We start from the raw sequence: 27,480 nt of genomic DNA, 5'->3' as shown, positions 1-27,480 counted from the left end.
GGCTTGGGGCTAGGAGGGACCAAGCCTCGGAACGGTTTGCATCGGGGTGCATCCTCAGGTAATGACCGGTGGAATTTGCTTAACAATGGCAATGGGAAGTGCTGGAATTGCCATTGCTAAGCGATGTGGTCACGTGACATCTCACTTTATGACCGCATTGCTTAGCGATGGAAATTCCAGTCCCCATTGTGGTCATAAGTCGAGGACTACCTGTAATATTCAAAATATACCTGTAATTATCTCTCATATGTCTCTTTGGAACAAGTTCAGTTTGATCAGGGTGCATCATTTCAGTTAAAAAACATTTATTTTCTTTCCAAGTGTTGTATGAAAAATTTATAATGTATATTCAGTAAAGACGTGTTGAACCTTTTCTTTTTTATAACTCAAAGAAATAAAGGCTTCTTTCTATGATGAAGGAAGTTCTTCACATTCTAGAATCTCATTACTTGATTAAAGATTTTACCAGAATTTATTGGAAAGTCTTATAATAGTCTTATTAAAGGAGGCGAATAAAGGAGACAAAAGACCAGAAGATCGCCTCACCAGCATTCAATCACCAGCAATCATCTCCAGCAATCATCACCCAGATAAGCAAAGATCACCACCAGGCACACAATCAAGCAGTCAACATATGCTAATCAATGAACTACCAGAAGAGCAAAACAGAACCCCCACCCCCACCAGCACTGGCAAAGCAGGCCATAGCAGATAAATAGAGAGCAAACCTCATCCCATTTTAGCACTGAAGATGTTACCTAGCCGGGTAATGAAACGTTTGCAAGAAAAGAACCAAGCTCAGAGAACCCCAAGGCCTCCACAGTCTTATTAAACTTGTTCAATTTAAACATTTTTATTACACTTTCAGTTTTGTGCTAAATATTATAATCCTTTAAAAATGGAAATACATGTCTTGATATGATGAAAAGTATCCAAAACAGTAGGGCAATCAGTTGACAAACTTACATCATTAATATGCCCCAAGCTGGAGTTTAGTTTGATTGATTTCTGACTGAAAAATCTGACAAAAATCTACATAATTCTCTTTCCACAAAGAACTATGTAGATTCTTCAAAGTGAGCCACTGGCTGTTTCAGCTCCTCCTCTTCAGTATTCTGATGAAGGAAGTATTCTGCAGTAGTGAAATACAGCTATAGTTTATCTTTGTGCAAATGCAATAAGAGTATAAAGCAGGCATGCTTCACTATCTTTCCTTGTCTTGATTGCTCCACTATCCTTCCTATCCTGGGATTAGGGATTGGGAAGGCAAAAGTGTAACTGTACAGCTTGATTGCCTAATTCCAAAACAGGTTACTCAGAAGAATCAGTGCACAAGCCAAATCAGTCTGCTATAGTCAAGATACCAGGGAGTGAAGATAAAAAATCAAAGATCAATGAAGAGTCAGGGAGGTCTGTTAAGCAGTCAGGACACAAGGTAATGGTTGTACAAGTTCACAAGTGGTAGATGTTGTTTCCATCAATGAACTGTACATAACAAAGAGAGCTTTGTACAGATAGTACACCGCACTGCTTTTTAATCAAGTGGTGTTTTTCAAGTCTGAGCTGATGTCCAGGCATGTTGAGCTATTCCAGAACAGAATTTCATTTCTACAATGCTTACACTTCAATCAGGCAAATACTTCCTCATCTTCTGATACACAACCCTTCCAGGCTAGTGGAGACTGTGTTAGAGCCTGACTGAACTGTGTGCAAATGTCTCAGGATAACTACCCAACTTTCTTGTAATCTATTAAATATTCAACTGCTCTCTTATAGCAGGAAGCTAGAATTTGACCTGTTTCAATGATGAGTTTGACATGACTTGAATGCATTATTACATCAGGGACTAGTAAAGATCTATAAAAGCCTAAATAGATGTAAACTGATTTGATAATGGTAAATGAAATGCTGTAGAATTAATCCAAGAAGATACTGTATGTTTTAATAAATTAATCCAGTGAACAGGATGTTTTGTTTGGTGTTACAACAGTAATTGCTGCTTAGATAATCAAATGCATAACAGTTCTAAATGGCCTTTTTAGTTTGAAGTTTGCTTGTATTCTTATTTGCCTTATTGCACTACCCCCTAATACTTCTTGAATGGCATTGAATCTAGAAAGTTATAGTCTGCTGCATGGTCTAGAAAGAAAATCATTATGGGAGGGAAATGTTTGTGACAAAGAAGCAATGGGGATGGAATCTATCATCTGTGGAAAAGGGGAGTTTGATGAGTTCAAAGATGTAAAGACTTGTATGCAAACTCTGCAAGTGGCAAGAGCTAAGGTTGGTTATCTTACCAGTAATTTATGTAGCATCGTAAATATCACTTCAGAGTCATATAAATCCACTTCACTTGTCCAGCAAGTTGAGAGTGACGAGTGATGGATAGATATAAGTTCACAAGAGGAGCATGGGAAAAAACCCTGTCAGATGCAGGTTGTAAATTGAGTCTCAGTATGAAATTACATACTTTGACAACCTGCATAACTGAATCCTTGTCTAAGAAACTTGGGCTGTTACACAAGCTGATAGCACTGAACAGTGAATAATTTTGAAAACAGATCTAGAGTAACTAGAATGGCATCTTACCCCATATGTTATAATTCTATTTGACTGGCTTCCGTTTTCAAGAATTCAGGATTCCCTCATTCTCTGAGGGGCTATAAAGTTATTGTTTCTATCATTATCCTGGGGGCTTCCCCCTTTTCCTTTGCCAAAACTGAATACAGGTAGTCCTCACTTAACAACAGAAATTGGGACCGGAATTTCTGTCGCTAAGCAACATAGTTGTAAAGCGTGATGTCACATGATCATACTGCTTAGCAACCAAAACGCTAGAACTTCCCATTGCTGTTGTTAAGTGAATCGCTATGGGTCGTTAAGCAAGGATGTCACATGGTCGCCATTTGCAACCTCTTGCCGGCTTCCCTATTGACTTTGCTTGTAGGAAGCCAGCAAAGAAGGTTGCTGGTAGTGGTCACATGACTGCTGGATGCTATGATGTTGTAAGTATGAGGATTGGTTGTTCAGTGCCGTTGTAAGTTTGAACGATTGCTGAATGAATGGTTGTTAAATGAGAACCAGCTGTAGAGCCTTTCTTCCCAACTGCAGATTATCATTTTCACGAACAGCAAAATATATAGGAACTTCATAACAAAGTTCTCAAACTGTTTCTTTGCTAAAGTTAACACTATTAAAACAGCTGAAAAAATTATCTAAACATTTTATATGTACACACACACACACACCTTAATACATACTCTTCTTGTTGGTGTCACACTACAAAACCGGTGCTTAGATCTTTGGAAACTCTGGTGGGGATGCTGAGACATGGAGAGGACTTCTTGTTGGTGGTAGTGAGTTCTGGCCACCAAAGTTTATTTCCAAGTAGCCATGCCAGAACAGAGGTGACGTTTTCACTTGAGCAAAGGGAAGACTGTCTTAGGAACATCAATAAGGCAAATCTGCTCACTATTGTCTTTTCTTTTTTCAGGCAAAAAATTAAGGCTCGTGCTCCCCCACCACCAAACCAACCTCCCGTTACCAGTAACGTTAATAATGAACATAAAGTAACGCCAGCCCTGGAAATGCTGCCAGATCAGAGTATGTTAAATATGAAGGAAAATCTGATTAACAATACAGTGGACTTTATGGTAGTTTTTCCAGATGGAGAAGAACAGAAAAATACTGTACATGGGAGGTAAGGCTTTCAAATAGCTGAAAAAAATCATAATTTCCATGGCTGCTGAAAATACCTTGATAAAGACAACTGTATTCACACATATGTAAGATGCTTCTTTTCCTCTAATCTACTGAATAAATACATGCTTGATAAATGGGTGTCTTCAGCTGTAGTTCTGTGAGATAAGATTAAATGAATAATCATTCCTTGTATATATCAGGAATAAATTGCTACCAGCTGCATGATTGGTAATGATAATTATAATGTGGGATAGATAAGGTTCCAAGTATTTGTCTTGTACAGAGTTACCTTAAATACATATAGGAACCTAATTTAATCCTCTACTCTGGTTCATGAATGTTTTATTTAGAGGAATAGTATACTGAATTTTTGAAAATATTTTCCATACATACATACATACATACAGTGGTACCTTGGTTCACGAACTTAATTCATTCCGCGACTCTGGTCGCGACCCAAATCAAATTTTCCCATAAGGTTCAATGTAAATACGGTTAATCCGTTCTGAACCATATGCATTTTTTTTTTTAAACCACAAAAATATGACACAAAGTACAGTACGAAGAGAGAGAACGCTAACCTTGCTTGACGCGACTTCTGGCATGGAGGACAGGAAGGCAGGTGGGGAGGCGGTTATTGCTTGGAGGGAGAGTCCCCCTCCCTACAGGAAGCCACGACCATGTGTTACGGCAGGGAAAATGGCCGCGGATCCTGTTCGTCACCCGATCTGGCGTTCGCGAACGGAAGCAAAATTTTGCGAACGGTGCTGTTCGTGACCCGAATTGGTCGTGAACAGAAGCGTTCGTGACCCGAGGTACCACCGTATATGAATGAATGAATGAATGAATACATAAAGGAATGCCATGCAATTCCATATACTGTATATATGTATGTATGTATATGTGTGTGTGTGTGTGTGTGTGTGTGTGTATATGTGTGTGTGTGTGTATGAATTCCATGCAAGATATAAAATACCCTAGGCATTACATTAATTTTGAGAGTGTTACCCTACTTGAAAGGGTAAGGATTAAAAGTCCCATCTGTTAGGAAAATCCAAGGGAAATCTTACTTGTATTTAACATCATTATTTGAGAAATATCACATGGAATAAGAATACTACATAGTTAACATATTTATTATGTAATGATAATTGATAAATCATCTCATTGATTAATAAAATGATAATTATTTAATATATTAACTAACAAATCTTTGCCTATTGCCATCATAGCAGAGTAACCCACAGTTCATTCAAATGCATTAATCAAGTGCATCAGAGCCAGAATCAAAGTATAATTTGAGAAATAAACAGTAACATATAATCAACATGTAATACCAATTCAGATTTATGCAAAAATATCAGATATTATCATATTGTCTAATAGCACAAACTAAGCATTCTAAACAAATATCAAACATCAAAAGAGAAATTAGGCATCCTTGTCTGTTACTGTACAGAATGAAAAAAATAGATGAAAAAAAGAACATTAACTCTCAGCTTAGGTTGGGAGTGTACATACAGAATCCAGATTCATTTTATACATCCTTTAGGAAATACAAATTAAGCTAAGGTTACATACGTACACTGCCTATAGATTTAATCAAAATTTGATCATATCAAGCAATGTAATTGCAGCTTTGTCTTTTCTGTCTCCTGACAGTGGTGATCCCATGGATGTGCCTCTGATTTGTTGGTATATTTGTCCATCAAACTGAAAAAATAGGTAGTGAGGCAAAACCCCATTCCATTCTAGCACTGAAGATGTTACCTAGCTGGGTAACGAAATGTTTGCAAGAAAACATCCAAGCTTAGAGAACCCCAAGGACTCCATAGCAGAGATTGTAATGCAGTGTCTAGAAACTATAGCACTTCTACTCATACAACCAGAAATATGGATCTGGTATGTAGATGACACCTTTGTTAAAATATGACACCTTTGTTATAATTAAAAAGGAACAACTAGAGAAGATACATGAAACTATCAACAACATCTTCAAAGGAATAAAATTCACTAAAGAGGAAGGAAACAACAACATGCTATGCTTCCTGGATATCCACATCAGCAGGGAAAATGACAGCAAATTAGAAACACAGGTCTATCAGAAGACAACCCACACTAATCAAGTACTCCATTACCAAAGTAACAACCCAACCTCCCACAAGAGGAGCTGTGTAAGAACATTATTCAAACGAGCACAAACACACTACAGCAACCCAGAACAGCAGAAAAAGGAAAGAGACCACCTGTACAACATCTTCCAACAAAATGGATATCCACGCAACTTTATAAAAAGTGCCTGACCACTTAACCTACTACAACACAACCAACGCAAGCTATGAAAAGGATAACACTGCCATACATCAGGAACATCTCAGAAACTACCAACAGACTATTACAACCAGGCAGCATCACTATAGCACACAAACTAACTAAAGCCTTCCAAAACATCTGAAGCAAACCAAAACACCCAATAGCCCAAGAAGAAAAAACAGGAGTCATCTAAAACATACAACGTAAGGACTGTAACAACCACTATATAGGACAGACAGGCAGAAGGCTTGCAGAGCGCATCCATGAACACCAACTAGCAGTCAGAAGACATGATGAAAACTCCTTAATCTCACAACAGATGGACAGACTGAACCATAGTTTCAACTGGGAAACTGTCAGCATCTTAGACCAAGCTAAATCCAAAAATGCAAGGGAATTCCTGCAAGCTTGGTATTCAGACAAGGCAGCCATCAACAGGCACATAGAGATAAACAACATCTACACACTATTCAAAAGAGACAATAAAAAGGAAGACAAAAGACCAGAACATCTCCTCACCAGCAATCATCACCCAGATAAGCAGAGATTAACACCAAGATTATCACCAGACATACAATCAAGCAGTAAACAATACCCTACTCAAGGGACTACCAAGAAAAAAAACCCACACCCCCACCAACACTGGCAGGGCAAGCTGTATATACTGTATATAAACACAGCAAACCCCACTCCATTCTAGCGCTGAAGATGTTAATGATCTGGGTACGAAACCTTTGCAAGAAAAGAAGCTCAGAGAACCCCAAGGACCCCACATGACCCTAAGTCTCCATCGTGTTTGCCTCTGTGTCACTGTTGCACAGTTTTCATAATTTAGACCAGTCCAGTTGTGTATATTACTACTTCATGTGTCTCTTTATTGTCCCCTGCTTGTTTCCTCTTCCATTGTTACTTCTAGCAGGGTCCTTTGTACAGCATTGCATCTGAGTATATGACCCAAATATCTCAGCTTTCTTTGTTTGATAGATTTTGTAAGGCTTTTTTTTTGTCCTGTGCTATCTCTAGGATTTTGAAATTTGATCTTTTCTTATTCCAAAAAAAAAAAAATTCAAGATTTCCTTTAAATGCCACATTTCAGAGGCTTTCAGTCTGTTCTCAACCCGGTTGGATATTGTCCATGTTTTGCTGTTGTAAAGGAGAGTCTGACCAAATGTAGCATTTGGACATTCTTGTTCTTAGTTTTAAGTCTGTTTGCTTGAGGTTGGGATATTCTTACTAAGTTTTCCTGGAAATTTCTATTAGCCTCTTTATTTCACCAGCTGTTTTCCCCTCTTCCATCATTAAGAGTCCAAGATTGATAAAATTCTTAACTTTCTGAGCTAAACATTGTTATTGTTTTTATTTCTGGAGGGTCTTTTTATCCTGAGATTATCATCACCCAGGATTATGGGGGTTTTTTGGTTTGTTTTTGTTTTATTACAGTGTAACCCATATTTTCACTTGTTTTTGTTGTCTCAATTGCAAGCTTCAGATCCTCTTCTTTTTCTGCCAGGAACAGAAGCATCATCTGCTATTTTGTTTATTTTCATATCACCTATTGACAGTCCTGGTGCAATTCAAATATTTCTTCAGTATAGACACTGAAAGAAGGTTGATAGGAAACACCCCTCATGCAGTCCTTTTTGCACTGAAAACTCCTCTGAAAAATCTCCTTCAGTCTTACAAGAAGTTTGTTCCCAGTGTCGATTCATTGTAATTCTAAAGCTTTTTGCCATCCATTCCAATTTACTCCAAGCTTTTGATCACTATTTCATGATTTATAGAAAGAAAGGCTTTGAGTAATTAACAAAGCTTAAAAAGTTGTAGGTGTTCAGATTTGTAGAGATAATTTTAAAAAAAATGATGGATGAATAATCTATAGAGTATAATACTCATATTCAAAGTGCTTGAACATGTAAAACCCAGCGGAATTTAGTATCTATCTAGTAATGGGGGAGATGGGCGGCATACAAATTGGATGGATGGATGGATGGATGGATGGATGGATGGATGGATGGATGGATGGATCACCTTCTCTCTCATGTACAAGCCTGATCATTAAACTCTGGTGGGATGCTATCTTGACAAATGTTGCATTTACCAGGAATCTATTAGGCTGCAGTGTAAGAGAGGGCATTCTAGATACAGGAGCCTTAAATTTAAAATTTCTTTAGATATTACTGGTATAAGCTTTGCAAGAGCTTTCAACACTATCTGAAAATGTATGATTAATTGAATCTATACTCTACATCTCTTGCTGTGTTATGTCTTCATTTTAATATGTTGTATGTGTGTGAGTTTAAGAACTTGTAAAATAATTTAATTTTATGGCTTAATTTTATAATACACAGGGATTAATATGCTTGTAATGAAAAATAAGTATGAGCATTCTAAATAAAAGAAATACTGTTTGCCTGTTACCTGTAAAATGTAGATATATGAAAGAGTTTGGGTGTATATATTTTTCCATGGTTTCTTTTTTTGAAGAGTGGTTTTTTTGAAGGACTTTTAAAATAAAGATTTAATTGGATATTCTTTGTTGTCATGTATGCTATATAGGTATTTATTGTAAAACCTTCAAGAAAAGCCTACAGTTAATCCTAGTTTATAGCTGGACTTTTCCTGAATAACCTTCAGTGTCTTTTCTTACAGTAAAGCTGTGATGGACCTATTAGTAGACCTGTGCAGCCAGTACCACTTAAATCCAGCCCATTATACTCTTGAGTTGCAGTCTTGGGGGACCCAACAACCTTTGAGTTACAAGCCAAATACTTTGATAGGGGCGCTAGATGTACAGAAGATACTTCTAAAAGTGAAAGTTCCTGAAGAAAAAACTAAGCGGCCTCCTCCAAAGATTCCTGAGGTAAACCATTCTGTTATGGATCTATGTCTTGCAAAGGTGTCCAGGAATAGAGAGGTGGATAGTCATCTCGCTATACTGGATTATTTTAATATTGCTGATACAGTCTTTGAAGCCACCAAATATCACGCGGATAGGCAGTGCCAGCCAAATACTCAAGGTCCTGGTGATTCCAGTGTTCTGAGTGTAAATTCACAGTGGGAAGCTTTTTGAGCAGGCTGTCAAACCTGAAAAAAAGGTATGGTTGTTTTATGAATTGTATTCAGTTTAATAGGTTGACATCTTAAACCATTTGGCTCTTTTAAATAAGCAAATGAATATTTGTAATAAATCAATACAAATGAATGCATGAGATACCTACTTAACTGAAGCAAACAAAAAGACTCAAGGCCTGAACATCTAGGTTTGACTTAAGAGTGAGGAAACAAGTCAGGAGTGGATCATGGGGAATGTATAGTATAACAAACAGGTAGTTCTTGGTTAATGATCACTCATTTAGTGACCATTCAAAGTTATGACAGTGCTGAATGAGTGGTGGTTATGAACGATCCTCAAAGTTCTGGCCATCCTAGCACCCCTGCGGTCATGTGATCACGATCTGGGCTCTTGGCAACCAGCTCTCATTTAGGGTGGTTGCAGCATCTTGTGGTCATGTGATCGCAATTTGCAACCTTTTCTGCTGGCTTCCCACAAGCAAAGTCAATGGGGAAGCCAGCAGGGAAGGTCACAAGTCACTTGAGTAAGTCTCCCCCACCCATGCACCCTCTCCCAGGTGCTACGCACTTGCGCTGCTCCTCACTGGTCACCCGCATACCCTTGCACACTCTCCTCAAGCCTCACTGCACTTATGCTGTGCCCCTGTATTCTGTGCACCCGTTTGCACCCTCCCTGAGCCTTGCTGTGCACCTTCCTGGCCACTCGCACACCCTCCCTGGCCAAAGAAATTCTCCATGATTCTCATCTGCACGTTTTGCAACTACATTATGAGGAAAGATTCAAGGAATCTGGGTGGCATTATAGTGTGCTTTCTTGTTTTCTAATCCAACTAAATCTGGTATTTTAATAAATGTGATTTCTCTTCAGTGTTAATGTTTTCGGCATTGTATGTATGAGTATTGCACTGATGATTTGTATTTCTGCATATATCTATGAAGAATGTTCTACAGTGTTAATTTGGTATATTCATTTTTTAGTTCTCTCATCCAGTTGAATTTTAATTCAATTTTTAATTTTATTTTAATTCTACTTGAATTATATTAATAAAGTGTGATGCTTAGAAATTTTTGTTTGTTTGTGCATTGCTTTTCCCTAGAAAACTGTGAGACTGGTAGTAAATTATTTGAAGACACAAAAGACAGTAGTTCGAGTGAATCCTGAAGTTCCTCTCCAGAGTATAATCCCAGTCATTTGTGAGAAGTGTGAAGTTAGTCAGGAATGCCTTGTTCTCTTAAGAGATACTTTCACTGGAGAAAAACTGGAATTGACAAAATCACTGAATGAACTGGGAATAAAGGAGCTTTATGCCTGGAACAAGAAAAAAGGTAAGTCAGGACCTATACTAAAGTATCATGGGAAGCTATGTACTAATGCTTACAAATGGTGCTGATTCATATGAACGGCCACCTTCCTGTGTGGGATGGGCTTGGTCTCATCCCACTACTTAACAACAACATGAAGCTGCTGGGGCAGATCATCTCTTGGTTCAGGGTGCAGTATCCTTAGTATGATGATGATATCCAACTGTACAGAACAGAGTCTTTATTGGGATCAGTAACCAAGCCATAAAACACTTGGACCCAACTGTATATTGCCATCCTGGGCTAGGCTAGGGATACTGTTGAAGTCTTGGCCTGTTGGATCTGAATGAGATCAGATTAAATCCCAACAAGATAACATTGCTGTTTGTCCGTGATGAATCTGGTTCAATTCTGTTTCTCACTTTATTTTTTTTTATTGTATATTTTTAAAGAATAAAGGAAATAGATAATATAAATAGCATTTTAAAAGGATAATACAGATTAAAAAAACAAATATCAGTATTAATATACAGGCCGATAGACAACAAATCTGAAATATCATATGGCATTATTGAGAGGTGATATCTCATTAACTGTAAATTATATGTCAGGTTAGGATACAAAGTCTAAAACATGAGTTTTAGATATGGTATAATTATTATACATATAACTGCAGTCTAAAAATAGTTTCCAAATAGAATTGAATTCTACATCAGATTTACTTTTTAAATACAAAGTTATTCTAGACATCAATATGCTTCACAATTTGGTTAGCTATTCTTCTAAAGGGGATCAAAATCTTTTCCAATAAAGCGTTTCTGACTTTAGATGAGGCTGCATTTCCACTGAAGGAACATGAATTGAGGATCCTCCTGGACTCATAGCTAGAGCAGCCTGTGGAAACTGTGACTTGGGGCAGGGTATATGTGTGCTTTGCTCAGCTCTTCTGGTATGTCAGTTGCAAGGTTTTTGGGACTGAGATGCCTTGGTAACAGTCAATCATATCCTCATCATTCCACATATAAATTACCGTAATACATATACTGGGCTGTCCTTGAAGACAACTGGGAAATTTCAACTAGTCCAAAAAGTGGTGGCCTATCTGTTAATTAGAAGTAGCAGATTCAGCAGTGTTACACCATGCTGCTAGCGCTGCACTGCATTGGTTTCTGATGTTTCTGAGTATTTCAAGGGGCTGGTCACCACCTTTAAAGCCTTACATGGCTTGGCACCACAGTACCTACAGGACTTTTTTTCATCCTGATTTGGCCTGCCCCATTTGATTACTGAGAAACAACATGCAGAAGATCCCTGGTTTCACTATTTTGATACATGTCACAGTGCAAACCAAAATAGATTAAGTACAGTAAATTGTGGAGGGCAAAATCTTGCTTGGTTTATACTGCCAAAGCAAATCACTCTTTTATATCCATTAATCTGGCAGTGGGTAGCATGGTATGCACAGTGCTTCCTGAGCACTTGACCCTTGCTAATTTTAATTTAAATAGGATAGAGAGACAGCATGCAAAGCATGTCTTGTGTGTACAGGTGCATTAGGTAGCTCAGGGCGAGCTGACTGCAGTCCATCCTGAATCATACTACCGAGGGAGGAGGGTTTAGAATGGAGCAGTCAGCAGCATTCTTACTGACTGCCCAACTTCTTCTTCCATAGAGATTCACTGGTGGATTTTTTCCTGGAATTTTTTTCTCTGCAGCGAATTCAGTTGTTCTTTTGTCATCCAATTTGGCTCTCTTCTGTTAAATTTTTAGAGTGTTAATTGTTAATGCAATTTCTTTCCAACGTTCCATTGGGTTGGGAAAAAAAAGAATCCCCCAATAACTAAAAACAATTAAATATGAAGATTTAGGTTCACCCAAGACTTGCTTAATTTTTCCACAAGCAATCAATATTTATTACAATCTATGAACAGTCATATCTAAAGGAAAAAAACAAAAACAAAATGGCACACACCAAATTTTATAATACAAACAACCCAGTCTTTAAATACAAGAAAAATAAGGCAAAAAGGAATGAGAGAGAAAATAAATGCTCACTAAAAATATAAATATTTAGTATTCAGACTGTACAATTTCACATCCCCTTTTTTCTTTTATTGCTCATTGTGTACATCTTTAATTATTTATCCTTATGAACAGCTTGTTTTTTTGTGTTACACGTTGTTGAATAAAATGCTATTTGCATTTTGTTCTGAGAGCAGCAGGAAGGTAAAAATCCTCATTGGACTTACCTGGGTAATTCTTTAAAAGAGAGAAAATTAATTTCTGAGGAATATCATGATAAAAGTAACAACACAAAAACCAAGTGATCAGCTGTCTTTTTCTCCTGCACACTGCAAGGCTACATTCCTCTAGTGAAAGGGACCTTTTTATATCAACTCTACAGTACAGCTGAGCAAAGCACATTGATACAAGCCATTATAAATGTCCTACAATGTTTTGGTTTTGCTATGTTAGTTAAATTACTAGCTGGTTTCTGTTTGATTACAGGACTTCTTAAATCTGGATATTTATAAACCAGAAGTCTGACTATACCACAAATAAATACGCTAGAAACATTTTTCAATTAGACAGTTTAGGATTTTCATATCCCACTGATATCAGCAGACCAGTGGATATCTTGCAACTTTTAAGTTTCTTATGAAATCTTTATTCCACTTGGAGCCAGTGGTATCCAAAAATATTAGAGTTAATCCTGATGAAAAAATGAATTGCTTTAAGCACACACACAAAAAGAATATAAGCAGGTTTGTGTTTCCACTTTTAACAGGCATGTTTCTAATCTTAAAGTTACATTTGAAGTAAACCGAGGAAGTCTTAAAATAGATCTTAAATATGTCTGTATAGTTTCTAAAGACTGATAATCCTAATAAATACAAACTTGAGAATCATACAACAGATGAGCAGTGGTCTTTGCTTTGAATGTTTTAATTGCTGCTCCAACATAATATCTGCCAGGGTCCTATAGAGTTTATTGGATTGGCACTTCTTTGAGCTTTTCCTCTATTGTATTGAATTTGACCTTTCTAGATTCCAGAAGTCTGGAAAAATGCCAAGGCATTTATATAATTGTACTTGTTCACTATTAATTTTAACTATTTCCCACTTGTGAATATTTGAACTGTTAAAAAATGCAGCTGGTTTTGTTTTCTGATAATTGACTGTCTCTCTCACAGTAATCTGCCAAGGCACATAAAAGCCTTCCCATTGCTGCCAGTGACACAATAGCCATATCATCAGGATAGAGAAGAGCCATCAAATGCAAATTTCAGGATGAACATCAGGGCTTATCACAGAATTGGCATAACATTAATCAAATGACCCAACAAATTGAGGCAGCTATATTAATAGGAGCAACAACAAGCATTTATCTATGCAAATGCCTTCAAGTTTATTCCACAATCTGTTTAAAATCAATAAAAGCTATATATATGTGATGGACTGGAATGGAGGAAGGGGGGTGAAAACGGTGCTCTCGTCTCCAGAGCAATGCTCTGGAGATAAGTGGAGAAAGCTGGCGCATCCCTAAACATTCCAGAAGATAGTGAATAGCTGTGCCTGGGAACTAGTGGTCAGTCTGAGAAGATTTCTGTAAACAGGCGCTGGCTAATAAACCTTGCTGATTGAACCTGCATGGTCTCCAGGAGTTCTTTGGGCTAGGCTTGACAATATAGCACTCTGTTCAAACTGATTGGCCTAAAGTCAGATGGATTTAATTTATTCCCTGTTTTATAAATTGAGGTTATAATTGCTAAACCTCAGTCTTTAAGCATAATATGTTGTTGAGACAGGTACCCATCAATCAATATTAACCTTTATTAAATCTGTTGGAATCCTGACACAACTTGGAGCTGTTCCTGCCCTTCATCTGGCCAGCTAAGTATTTAACCTCTGAAGTAGTTACTTGGAGCCATGATCGGTACCGTTTCTAGGCTTCCTGTGGGTATAGAAATATTGGAAATGGGGGATGAAGTGGCTGCAAGACTAGGCTTCAAAAAACAGCACTCAACCACCCAAGAAACGAAAAGGAATAATCTCTGGGTGGAAAGGTACAGGGGGATTGGCTCTGATAATGCAGTATGTGCTTAAAGCAGAAAGGAACTATTTGTATGGAAGTCTTACAAAGTCAAATGGTGGTTCTTATGGCCTTTGCATAACCTTTAGGTATGGAACGTGCAAACTTTACTGCCACATTTTTTTTCAAATGCTTATGCTTTGTTCCATAATTCTGCAAAGATTTATCCAGTGCTGAGGTGGTATGCATTCCATAAATCAGGTGAATGTTATCTTTCCTCCCCTCAGAAGACTTTTTCAGGGGACTGAATAATTTATATCTCCTTAGGATTTCATACTTGCCCCATGGAGTCCCTCAATCCTGTTGGCCTAAATAATAATAATAATAATAATAATAATAATAATAATAATAATATAGCCAATAGCCAGCTGTAAATGTGCATTTTTTGCTTACTGTTACTTTAGCTCACAGAGTTGGTAAATTGGGCATTTGGTATGTGGCTCCCTTCTGTTAAATATTTCACACAGACAGGATGGTTCTTCTCTTAGATGTCTCCTCTCTATTCACCGACTCCAGCTTTCATCTTCTGCAGATGCTTCAATACCTATCTTTTCCCCAGATCTTTGTATCCCTTACATTTTCATGGTTCTCTTGTATCCTGACCATTTAGGCTAATTACCCGGCTGTAAATTCCTTTTTCAAAACAAGCTATAAAACTCCTCAGTCACATGTAAACAGCATAATAGTAGCAAGTGGAGATGAAGTAGCAATAAGAAGTGGTAAATGCTTAGGTTTGTTTTCAGATACTGTAAGCAGACATGTACTATAGCAAAAGTCACAATGGCTTGAGCCAAAACAAACTAAAAGTCCAGAAGAATAGTTAAAAATAGGCCAAGATTCTACAAGAACACAGTGACCAGTAGTAAAACAAACAACAACCAGAGCAGAAAACTTGTTTCCAACAACTTGTCACAGTAAGAGAGGGTATCAAATACTCCATGCTGAGCCTACTCAGCTGAGAGTCATCAGTTTGGGCTCTCACCTCACAAAGAGGGCAGGAGCCTGGCAACATATCTTCTTAGTAGCAGCAGCTTATCTGCTCTTGTCACAACCTACAGCCTTCTGAGCCAGCCTTGCGTTGCTGGGTTGTGCAACCTTCTGCCCTTATACCCTGAGGCTGTGGTGGTCTAACTTGGCTATAATCAGGATCTGGGTCACTTGGTCCAGGAGATGGAGTCCCTGAGATAGAAAGCTTTAGGAAGGCAGGAATTGGTTCCATAATACCAGGGTAGCTGCAGTTTGGATCTTTGGTGGAGTTTGCTTCCTGCTGGTGTCCAGACATGACTGATAATGTCTCTTCACTCAGAGCATGACAGGCACACCTTTGATGTTTGCCTTCCATGTTTATCACACATTGGTCAATGGAATCTTATTTATATTTGCTCAAGGAACTGAGTGTATGGTGATAAGGATCTCCTTGATCATGTGCACAAGAGTGGAGCAGGGGTTTTCTCCTTCTATAAACTCAGCTCATGTGTTTTATAGTACTCCTTTAACTGAATGCACTAATGACTGTTGGAAGGGCAGAGTTACAGGAAAGAGCCTGTTCTTATTTTATTAAATAAGACTTTCCCAGTAAGATGTGACCTATCCTGTATGGGCTTTGAAGGAGAAAATGGTAAGGGCTCTTACCTCACAAAGAGGGCAGGAGCCTGGCAACATATCTTCTTAGTAGCTGCCCCCACGCTCTGGAATAGGTTGCCTCATGAGATATGGAATATTCCCAACCACCTGGCCTTGCTTCAGCCCTTGTTATTGTTCAGCATGTTTGGGCATTGATGATGGAAAGACTGCCATTACTTATTGGGGGTGGGGGATGGGGATTTTTTGTATTTTTATGGTAAACCTTAGAAAGTACACAATATATTAAAATCTTGTATAAGTAAATAAATATCTTTGCATAGTTTCATAGTGTTACTTTCCTATTGTTGTTGCAGCTCTTCCATCAAAAACCCAGTCTGAACCTTCTTTGAACTATAGAGGTATGCACTTGGAGAGAAATTTGCCTTTCAGGTTTTGTTTTTGTATGGTTTTGATATTAATATTTTGATTCTTAGGGTTATCACTGGCATAATAGGGCATCCCTAAGTTAAGGGATGAAATAGGTGCATTAAATTTCATCAAAGGTTAATGCAGACTTCTCTTGCTGGCTAGGCAAGAAACTCTAGAATCCCTGGGGTTCTCTGAGCTTGGTTGTTTTCTTGCAAACATACCTGGCTAGGTAACATCTTCAGTGTTAGAATGGAATGGGGTTTGCTTTCTGTTTATATACTGTGGCATGCCCTGCCAGTGTTGGTGGGGGTGGGGGGTTTGTTTTGTTTTATTTTTTTCCCTCTGGTAGTTCCTTGATTAGGGTATTGTTTACTGCTTGACTGTATGTCTGGTGGTAATCTTGGTGTTAATCTCTGCTTATCTGGGTGATGATTGCTGGTGAGGAGATGTTCTGGTCTTTTGTCTTCCTTTCTATTGTCTCTTTTGAATAGTATGTAGATGTTGTTTATCTCTGTGTGCCTGTTGATGGCTGCCTTGTCTGAATACCAAGCTTGCAGGAATTCCCTTGCATTTTTGGATTTAGCTTGGTCTAAGATGCTGACAGTTTCCCAGTTGAAACTATGGTTCAGTCTGTCCACCTTGTGAGATTAAGGAGTTTTCATCACGTCGTCTGACTGCTAGTTGTGTTCATGGATGCATTCTGCAAGCTTTCTGCCTGTCTGTCCTACATAGTGGTTGTTACAGTCCTTACATTGTATGTTGAAGATGACTCCTGTTTTTTCTTCTTGGGCTACTGGGTCTTTTGGTTTGCTTCAGATGTTTTGGAGGGCTTTAGTTGGTTTGTGTGCTATGGTGATGCTGCCTGGTTGTAATAGTCTGTTGGTAGTTTCTGAGATGTTCCTGATGTATGGCAGTGTTATCGTTTTCATAGCTTGTGTTGGTTGTGTTGTAGTAGGTTGAGTGGTCAGGCAATTTTTGATAAAGTTGCGTAGATATCCATTTTGTTGGAAGATGTTGTATAGGTGGTCTCTTTCCTTTTTCTGCTGTTCTGGGTTGCTGTAGTGTGTTTGTGCTCGTTTGAATAATGTTCTTACACAGCTCCTCTTGTGGGAGGTTGGGTTGTTACTTTGGTAATGGAGTACTTGATTAGTGTGGGTTGTCTTCTGATAGACTTGGGTTGCTAATTTCCTGTTCTTTCCTCTGCTGATGAGGATAGCCAGGAAGGGTAGTGTGTTGTTGTTTCCTTCCTCTCTAGTGAATTTTATTCCTTTGAAGATGTTGTTGATGCTTTCATGTGTCTTCTCTAGTTGTTCCTTTTTTATTATAATAAAGGTGTCATTTGTAAGGTTTGCCCCGTTCGACAGAGAAACTCTCGTGACACGTGTGGTTCACAAAGAAGGTTTACTCATGCGTAACGTAGTAGTCACAAGCAAAGCCAGGACTGGCTTGGTACAATTGCATCACTTGTTATATTCCCCCCTTCCTGCGCTTTTTTCCCGCCCCGCGATCACGTTGCAGCTGCGGATTATGGGCCCCCAATAATCCCCCTTGATTGTTCATGATGGCAGGATCGGTCAGGGTCTATTGTCCTTGATTGCCAGTCCCCCTCCAGCTGGGTTGGTTCCTCCCCGTTACGTGCAAGCCCGCAGGTTCTGTGCTGCGTTGCGATCTTGTTTCGCTGCCTGCGGCCCCGTTCATTGCTGGCTCGCGCTGTTATCAGTTTATAGTTAAAAGCTTCCGCTGCGGTTTTCCTGTTTGGCTGGGCGCAGGTGGCCCGTTAATTAGCGGCGCTTTCAGTTCCTCTTTTCCCCGCTAGCTACCGTCGGTGGATTCCGCGTGGTCTGGCTGCGAGCTTCCCTGAAGCCCCGTGCTTCCCTGAAGCCCCGTGCTGACCGAACCTGACATACCGCCCCCCTGAAGACAATTCCCCCCCCCGGCTCTATTTCGGCTTCCCGGGGTATTTCTTGTAAAAGTCCCGCACTAGGTCCGGTGCCCTTATGTGGGTTTTACTCACCCATTCGCTGTGGGACTTGGGGAAATGTTTCCATTGCACTAGGAGCTGGGTCTGCCCCTTGTGCCTCCGGGCGTCCAGTATCTGGTTGATCTCGAAATGCTGCTCCCCCCCGACCATGATGGGTGGTGGCACTCCCTCTGTCTTGTGCCAGGCGTTCCCCGGCTGGTGCAGCTTTAGCAGGCTGCAATGAAACACCGGGTGGATCTTCCCGAGGCTTTTCGGGAGCGTCAGCCTGACGGTTACTGGATTGATGACCTCTGCAATGGGGAACGGCCCCACAAACCTCGGGCTGAGTTTTTTCGATGCCTGGTGCGTTTTTAGGTTTTTGGTTGACAGATACACCTGGTCCCCCACTTTCCACTGCTCCTCGGGGAGCCTCTTGTGGTCCGCGTGTTTCTTGTAGTCAGCTTTGGCTCTTTGCAATGCCGCGTGCACCGCTCGCTGGGTCGCGTCGATTTGGGCGAACCAGGCGTCCAGGGAGTTGATCTGGGATTCCGGCTGAGGCAACTCTGGCATGGGGACGAAGTCTCTCCCGGTGGCTACTTTGAACGGAGAGAACCCGGTACTCTTGTGGACGGCGTTGTTGTATGCCACTTCCGCGAATGGTAGTAGCTCCACCCAATCGTCCTGTTGGTGCCCCACATAGCAGCGCAGGTACTGTTCGAGCCCCCCGTTCAGGCGTTCCGTGGCTCCGTCCGTCTGCGGATGCACCGCGGAAGAAAGGGCTTGTTTCGTCCCCACCCGCTTCAGGAACTCCCTCCAGAACCGCGCGATGAAGTTGCCGCCCCGATCGCTGACGACCCGTTGGGGCGCGCCGTGGAGCCAGTAAACATGTTGCACGAACAGTCTCGCCAACCCCTCTGCCGTGGGGACTCGCCGGCACGCTACAAAGTGCGCTTGTTTAGAGAATAAGTCCGTAACCACCCAAATGGCGGTCTTCCCCTTACTCTCCGGGAGCTCTACTATGAAGTCCATGGCGACCTCTTGCCATGGGCCGTCGGGTTCCGCTACCGACTGGAGTAGCCCTCTAGGTTTGCCTTTGGCCCCTTTCGCCGTCACGCACACCGGGCAACCCCCCGAGTACGCCTCCACGTCCTTATGGAGCGTGGGCCACCAAAACTGCCGCCGGATTAAGTGGAGCGTCTTTACGAAGCCGTAATGCCCCGTGCTCCGGCTGTCGTGGGCTCTTTCCATGACCTCCCGTCGGCAACCCTCGGGCACGTACAGCTTTCCTTCGTGCCACCACAACCCCTCTTGGCTGGTTAGCGCCTCTCGGTTCTGCTTGAGCCAAGCGTCCCGCTCCGCCGCCTCCGCGAACCCTTGCCTTACTTCAGGCGCTGCGTCCCGTCGCTCCCCCTTGGTCTGGCTTCGGGTCACCGCCTTTGTAGCCAGTCTGTTGGCAGGGATGATGGAGTCCACGATCTCCTCCCGTAGGCTGGTGTGCTGGGGCATGCGAGACAGTCCATCTGCTAGGAGGTTGCGCTTCCCGGGGATGTGTTTTAGTGTGAACCTGAACCTCCCGAAGTACTGGGACCACCGCGCCTGTTTGGGGGATAGCTTACGCGGGGTCTTCAGGGCCTCGAGGTTCTTATGGTCCGTCCACACCTCGAACGGTTCAGCTGCCCCCTCCAGTAGATGCCTTCACGTGGCCAGTGCCCACTTGACTGCGTACGCCTCTTTCTCCCACACCATCCACCTTCTCTCCGTCTCGGTGAATTTGCGGGAGGCGTAGGCGCATGGGTGGATGGCCCCCTCCGGGCTGGGCTGGAGCAGGACTGCCCCCGTTGCCACGTCTGACGCATCTACTTGGATTATAAACCGCCGATCTGGGTCGGGATGGCGCAGGATCGGCTCCGCTGTGAACCGCCGTTTTAGCTCCTCAAACGCCCCCTGGCATTCTGCAGTCCACGCAAGTGCCATGCTGGGCTTGGGGGGTTTCCCAGTGCCCTTGGTCTTTAGCAGGTCGGTTAGGGGAAGGGCGATTTGGGCGAAGTTCGGGATAAACTGTCTATAGAAGTTCGCAAACCCTAGGAAGCTTTGGAGTTGCCTCCGGGTTCGCGGCGCTTCCCAGCCCAGGACATCCTTTACTTTCGCCGGGTCCATCTCAATTCCCCGGCTGGATATTCGGTAGCCGAGGTAGTCTAGTTGCTCTCGATGGAACTTGCATTTCGATAGCTTCGCGTACAGCTGTGCCTTCAGCAGTCTCTGGAGCACCGTGCGCACCAGGCTCACGTGCTCCGCCAGGGTTTCGGTGTAGATGAGGATGTCGTCCAGGTAGACCAGGACGCCCCGATAGAGTAGGTCGTGCAGCACCTCATTTATTAGCTGCATAAATACCCCCGGGGCCCCTTTTAATCCGAACGGCATCACGGAAAACTGGTAGCTTCCGAGCGGCGTGTTGAACGCCGTCTTCCACTCATCTTTTGCGCGGATCCTGACTCTGAAGTAAGCTTCGCGCAAGTCCAGTTTTGTGAACACCCTCCCCTTAGACAGATGCGACATCAAGTCCTTCATCAGGGGAGGGGGTATTTGTACTCCGTGCTGATTGCGTTCAGCCCCCGGTAGTCCACGCACATTCGAAGCGAGCCATCCTTCTTCTCCCGGAATAGTACCGGGGCCGCTAATGGTGACTTCGCGGGTTGGATGAATCCCCGCGCCAGGTTCTTGTCTATGAACTCCCGCAGAGCCCCCATCTCTCTCCTTGACAGGGAGTACATTTTCGGCTTAGGCAGGGTCGCCCCTGGCTCTAACTCGATGGCGCAATCACTGGGCCGGTGTGGTGGGAGCTGGTCGGACTCCTTCTCCCCGAACGCTGCCGCCAGGTCTCGATACTGCCTCGGGATTCCGCCGCCCGTCGTGGGTTCCCCGGGCCCGGCCTCTCTCTTTGCGGTTGTCTTGCCAGTCGCCGCTGCCTCCCCATGCCTCGGGATCGTTGCGGGTCTCCGGGGTCCCGGCGCTGCTGCTGCTGCTGTTGCCGGCCGGGTCTCAGGCTCCGTCTGCTCTCGCCCCATCTCCCGGTGTCCCGGACCCTCCACTTGCCCGTCTGTGGTTGCGGCCGCACCCGTCTCCACGGCTCGGTCCCCTCGGCTTTCGCACTTCGCCAGCCTGTCGATCCCGAACCGCACTGCCTCCGCCGTCCAGTCGACCCGTGGGTTCCGTCATCGCAGCCACGCCAAGCCGAGTACCACCGCGTAGTCGCCCACCGGGACCACCACAAATCTCAGTTCTTCCCGGTGACTCCCGATCGTCATCTGGACCGGCTCGGTGTAATACTGAGCTGCCCCCCCCCTGCCAGCGTGCCGTCTAGCTGGCTGAATGCCGTCTAGCTGGCTGAATGCAATGGGCTCCCGGAGGCGCCTCAGCTGTAGTCCGAGCCCCGAGACCACAGCTGGGTGCATCAAGCAGTGGGTGCAGCCTGAATCCAGTAGCGCCCGCAGCTGTGCCTCCCCTCCGGATCTCACCCCCCGGATGTGTATTCTCACCCGGAACGGAGGGCAGTCCTCATCTCCTATTGGGTCCGCACGCCTCGATTCCCCTGCTCGCACTGGGACGCCGTTCAGTGCGAGCGCGCCTCGTTTCCCGCCGGCTCCGAGTCCTCTCCGGAGTCCCCGCGTCCTTTCTCGGTCACCGCCGCCACTGCCCCCTTCCGCGGTCGGTCGCCAGCCCTTTTCCCGGTCGCACGCGGGGACTTGACTTCAGGCCGTGGTGAGGCTCCTTCCCACTCCGTCGGGCACTGCGCCGCTCGGCCTCTGCCTCCGCACCGGAAGCACAGGTTCGGGGCTCTGGTCGCCTCTCGCACCCCGGTGGACTGCCGCCGACTGCTCCGCCTTTCCTCGGGGGTTCTCTCCCTCGGCTGGTCCCTCGTCTGGTCCCGTCGCCTCGTGCTCTGTTGGATCTGCCGCCATGCCGATTCCGCCGTTCCGGCCAGCCAGATCCAATCTTTCACTGTGGACGGGTCGTCCCGCCCCAGTGCCCATTCCAGGATCTCTGGATTGAGCCCCCTTTTAAAATAATTCACCCTCAGGGACTCCGGCCAGTCTGTGAGCTTCTCTGCCAATCTCCGGAACTCCAGGGCGTACTCTGATACCGACTTGCCCCGCTGTCTGAACTGCAGGATGTCGTCCTCCGCCCGCTTGGCGCTCAATGTGTCCTCGAATCTGTCCCGGAGCGCCTGCATGAAGTCCGGGAAACTCCGTAGTTCCGCCGCGTTGGCATCGTATAGTCCGATCACCCAGCTAGCTGCTTGACCATCTAGCAGCTCGGCCACGTAGGATACTCTATCCTCGTCCCTAGCGAATAGGTGACCACCCCTCTGCATGAACCCCCTAACGTGCGTCAAAAAGTGCGGCAGCTGTTCAGGGTCCCCTGAGAACTTCCCAGTGATACCTCGAAGTCTCAGGGCATCTGCCGCCCGTCGGTCCACCGACCGGGGCATCGTGGGCGGTGCCGGCTGAGGTGCCGGACCGCCACCCCTGTTGCTCGCCCCCTCGCTCACCGCCGGTGGTCCCACTCTCTGTAGCAGGGTGTGGAGCATCGCCTCCATGGCGTCTAGGCGCCGCTCGACTCTCTCCTCTAGTCGGGCGAACTTCTCGTCCCACTCGCGGTTCCGGGACCCTGAACCTCGGGTCATCGTGACGCCTGAACCGTCTGGCCCTTGGTTCACGCCCATCGACCACCGCTCGGCTGGAGGGCGCCCGGTCCTGGCCGCTGTCCCGTCGCTCCCGGGTGGCTCCGACCGTCCCTCCTCGAGCCTGGGTTCCTCGTGCTCCAGCTGACCCACGGATTCCTCGTCGCTGGTCATGCCTGTATTGGAAAAGGAAACGCTCCTCGGTGGTACCGGGTAGCGCTAACGGTGAGTCCTGGCTTTATGTAAGGTTTGCCCCGTTCGACAGAGAAACTCTCGTGACACGTGTGGTTCACAAAGAAGGTTTACTCATGAGTAACGTAGTAGTCACAAGCAAAGCCAGGACTGGCTTGGTACAATTGCATCACTTGTTATATTCCCCCCTTCCCGCGCTTTTTTCCCGCCCTGCGATCACGTTGCAGCTGCGGATTATGGGCCCCCAATAATCCCCCTTGATTGTTCATGATGGCAGGATCGGTCAGGGTCTATTGTCCTTGATTGCCAGTCCCCCTCCGGCTGGGTTGGTTCCTCCCCGTTACGTGCAAGCCCGCGGGTTCTGTGCTGCGTTGCGATCTTGTTTCGCTGCCTGTGGCCCCGTTCATTGCTGGCTCGCGCTGTTATCAGTTTATAGTTAAAAGCTTCCGCTGCGGTTTTCCTGTTTGGCTGGGCGCAGGTGGCCCGTTAATTAGCGGCGCTTTCAGTTCCTCTTTTCCCCGCTAGCTACCGCCGGTGGATTCCACGTGGTCTGGCTGCGAGCTTCCCTGAAGCCCCGTGCTTCCCTGAAGCCCCGTGCTGACCGAACCTGACATCATTTACATACCGGATCCATAGTTTAGGCTGTATGTGTGGAAGTGCTATAGTTTCTAGGCGTTGCATTACCCAGAAATACCCAGAATCATGGACCTTATCAATCTCTGCCTCACTCCCTATTTTCAGTTTGATGGACAAATATACCAACAAATCAGAGGCACACCCATGGGATCACCACTGTCAGAACTCATAGCAGAGATTGTAATGCAACACCTAGAAACAGACAAGCAGAAGGCTTGCAGAGCGCATCCATGAACACCAACTAGCAGTCAGAAGACATGACGAAAACTCCTTAATCTCACAACAGATGGACAGACTGAACCATAGTTTCAACTGGGAAACTGTCAGCATCTTAGACCAAGCTAAATCCAAAAATGCAAGGGAATTCCTGCAAGCTTGGTATTCAGACAAGGCAGCCATCAACAGGCACATAGAGATAAACAACATCTACACACTATTCAAAAGAGACAATAGAAAGGAAGACAAAAGACCAGAACATCTCCTCACCAGCAATCATCACCCAGATAAGCAGAGATTAACACCAAGATTATCACCAGACATACAGTCAAGCAATAAACAATACCCTAATCAAGGAACTACCAGAGGGAAAAAAATAAAACAAAACAAAACCCCCACCAACACTGGCAGGGCATGCCACAGTATATAAACAGAGAGCAAACCCCATTCCATTCTAGCACTGAAGATGTTACCTAGTCAGGTAACGAAACTTTGCAAGAAAACAACCAAGCTCAGAGAACCCCAAGGACGCCACAGTTCAACCCTGAGTTATACAGATTCACTTGGAAGGTAAGAAACTGCAAGAATAGAATTCCAAGGACACAAATGCTCAAATATGTTGGTTTATTGTAGAAAAGCCCGAAAAGCCATTAGGAAGAATCCCAACAATTGTTAAGTATCAGATACAAGTTTTATTTATTGTGAAATCAGTTCACATTCTTGTGCCTCTTTCTCCTACTTGCTCTGTGCAAAAGGCTACAAGTCACTCTCTTTGGAGTAGGAGAGACAGTTTCCGTGTGTTTCTTGCTTTGGTAATGTACTGATCTGGTATCAGACTTTTGCTTTTAACCATATGAAAATTTGCCTTTTAATCCTTCCCCACCCCTAGCCCCAATTTGGATAATTATTGTGATTCCATCTCCTCTGTAATGGTTACCGGCTGTATTCCATGTAGCTCTTGGAGGCACTAGAAATTAACAAAAGAAACAAAAGTGGACTTCAATTGTAAAAATATTGCCTACCCTTTAAGTGCATAGGAGCGTATTTTCACCTTTATATGTGCTTTTCTGCAGATATTGAAGAGGATACATCAATACACTCAGGGAGGGTTTTTGGTCAATTGTAACACTTTGATTTTTCTGACATGCCTTCATACATTATTGAATACATTTAACATTCTAGTTTCTAATCTTCTTTACATCTCTCTCTCTCTTTCTCTCTCTCAACACAGTTTAGCTATATGCTATGGAATTATAGGCAGTATTTTAGACTAAAAGACCTCATTTGTGAACTCTTCATATAATGTGTCAATTATGCACAATATCTGTTCCTATCTCTTTGCAAATACTATCTCAAAGTTTATGTGATATTTGTTGTGAAAAAGGATACAGATTCCAGAAAACAGTATAGAATATTATTATTTGAAGACAAATAGGGAGAGAAACATTAGACAAGTTATGTCTAGACAGGCTAAAAGAAGAATGGGCAATTGGCAGCAGAGAAGCAATAGTAGAAGGGGTGCATAACAATTGTCCCATACAAAATTGCCAAGTGGTTCCCTTCTGGGATAAACTGTTCTGTTGTCCTATTTCCTAACTGAAAATCTCTTGTATTGCCTGTGTTCAAAATATATTATCCCTACACTGCACAATTACCCAGTCAGATCAAATGAATTTCACACAATTCTGTTCCATTCAGATGCAGAGCACCAGATAACTCACAGGGTAGCAAACCTCTCTGTGGCTGCAGTGAAAACCTAACAACAGATCATGCACATGATGCCTTGAGTTTAACAGTATTTTACAGAACTGTGTTTGATCTTTGAATGTAAATAAAGATGTGTTTGTTATATCATGTTGAAAACATCTGATAGGAATCTAACAAGCTATATCCACAGACAGAAACAGAGAAAGTTTTAATATAGGTAAATAAAACTTGGGTTGAAAGTTACAATCAGTAACTTGGGTGAATGTCACATGCCTCCCTTCTCTCATGAGTAACTCATAAGAACAATAAAAGTTCTTTTTAATATATATCTATATTCATCTATGCAGTAGTAGCTTCTGATTTCAACTTTCAAATACATTTTTTTTTAAATGTTATTTGAGTTGCATTAGAATAGTCATTATGGCTTGTGCATATAACAGAAACAAGAAATACTTCAACTGGTTGTGACACATCAGAAAAGGAAAAGAAACGATTTCTTGGATTTTTCAAGACAAGTAAGAAAAACAGCAAGGTAAATGCTCTCTTTGTTTATTGAACTAATTATTCCTACTTATCTGTGTATGCTTTTCTCGTGTAGCTTGTATTTAGCATGTGTTTGCTAAAATGCCTCTTTATTGCACCTTTGTGAGAATTAGATATTGACCAAGTGCACGTATCAGTAATCCACTGCTGCAGGTGAGGTATAGATTTATTCTCTCATTCGTTTGTAATCATTCTTTCAGCTATACCTCATGCTTGACAGAGCCATAGTTCTTACTCTCTTGGGAAGCTAGATTAAAAAAAGTATTTTTGGCAAGTGATGATATCTCTGTTTTGAAAATTTGATGATCCTATGAATATCAGACCAAAATGTGGCAACTATAGGACAATCTGAGTTCATGTTTCAGCTCCTGAATTGCATTTTCAATAGCAAAGCAATCTTAAAAAACCCCTACTGAGCATTCTCACATTATTTAAAACAAATTGATTTGCAAAAACAGGACAGTTGATCTCATTATTCCAAAAGCTGCTTTATATTTTCCACTGAAATTAATATACTAATTAATTTATTTCTTTCCATTTCTTTTAATTTACTTGTAAAGATAATGTCTGTTAGTGCCAATCCACCCGAGGTTGAATGGAAAAATGGAGAATGGGCTGCTAACTCGCCAAATGACTACATAAAACAAAAGTCCAATCCTACATTTTGAGAAAGGCAGATGTGATACTTGGAGAGTGTATAAAACATTTCTTGAAATATTAGTATTTCTTAAGCACTGAGCATATTGATACCTACAAGTCATGCATATGGATTGAGAAATGTGTAGTTTTTCTATGTGCATTCTCTGTGACTTACACATATTAGTGATTCAGCTCATATTACCCTCACATATATGTATTAGGATAAATGTTGAGAGATAAGACTGCTCAGATAATTAAAAGTTAAGAACAGTGTTTCTAAAATATATGTAGGACCCTAGATATAAATTGTAATACTTTATTGTGTAAAGTGTACTCATAATTCTAGAATAAAATATTTGATTTCAGTTGTCTTAAAAAACTAGGAAGGTAGCACAGTAGGAAAGTGTCTTCATGCCTTGTCCCCTTGATATT

At 42.9% G+C, this 27,480-nt stretch overlaps 1 protein-coding gene across 3 annotated transcripts in view; it reads left to right on the top strand.

Annotated features, from left to right (window-relative positions):
• COBL (cordon-bleu WH2 repeat protein) overlaps positions 1-27,480 on the top strand; it is a 138,272-nt gene that overhangs the window by 32,931 nt on the left and 77,861 nt on the right. For all 3 annotated transcript variants that reach the window (XM_088150127.1, XM_088150128.1, XM_088150126.1), the window contains 5 exons: positions 3,494-3,700; positions 8,665-8,875; positions 10,185-10,413; positions 16,420-16,464; positions 26,307-26,398. In XM_088150127.1, coding sequence (XP_088006253.1) covers positions 3,494-3,700; positions 8,665-8,875; positions 10,185-10,413; positions 16,420-16,464; positions 26,307-26,398 — 784 coding nt within the window. The remainder of the gene's footprint in view (positions 1-3,493; positions 3,701-8,664; positions 8,876-10,184; positions 10,414-16,419; positions 16,465-26,306; positions 26,399-27,480) is intronic.

Source organism: Python bivittatus, unplaced genomic scaffold (assembly GCF_059951505.1).
Source record: "Python bivittatus isolate LINGU-HERP-01145 unplaced genomic scaffold, Pbiv_v1 ctg000610_np1212, whole genome shotgun sequence".
Lineage (NCBI taxonomy): Eukaryota > Metazoa > Chordata > Lepidosauria > Squamata > Pythonidae > Python > Python bivittatus.
The sequence above is the reverse complement of the archived record's forward strand: the minus strand, read 5'-3'. Positions and strand labels throughout refer to the sequence as shown.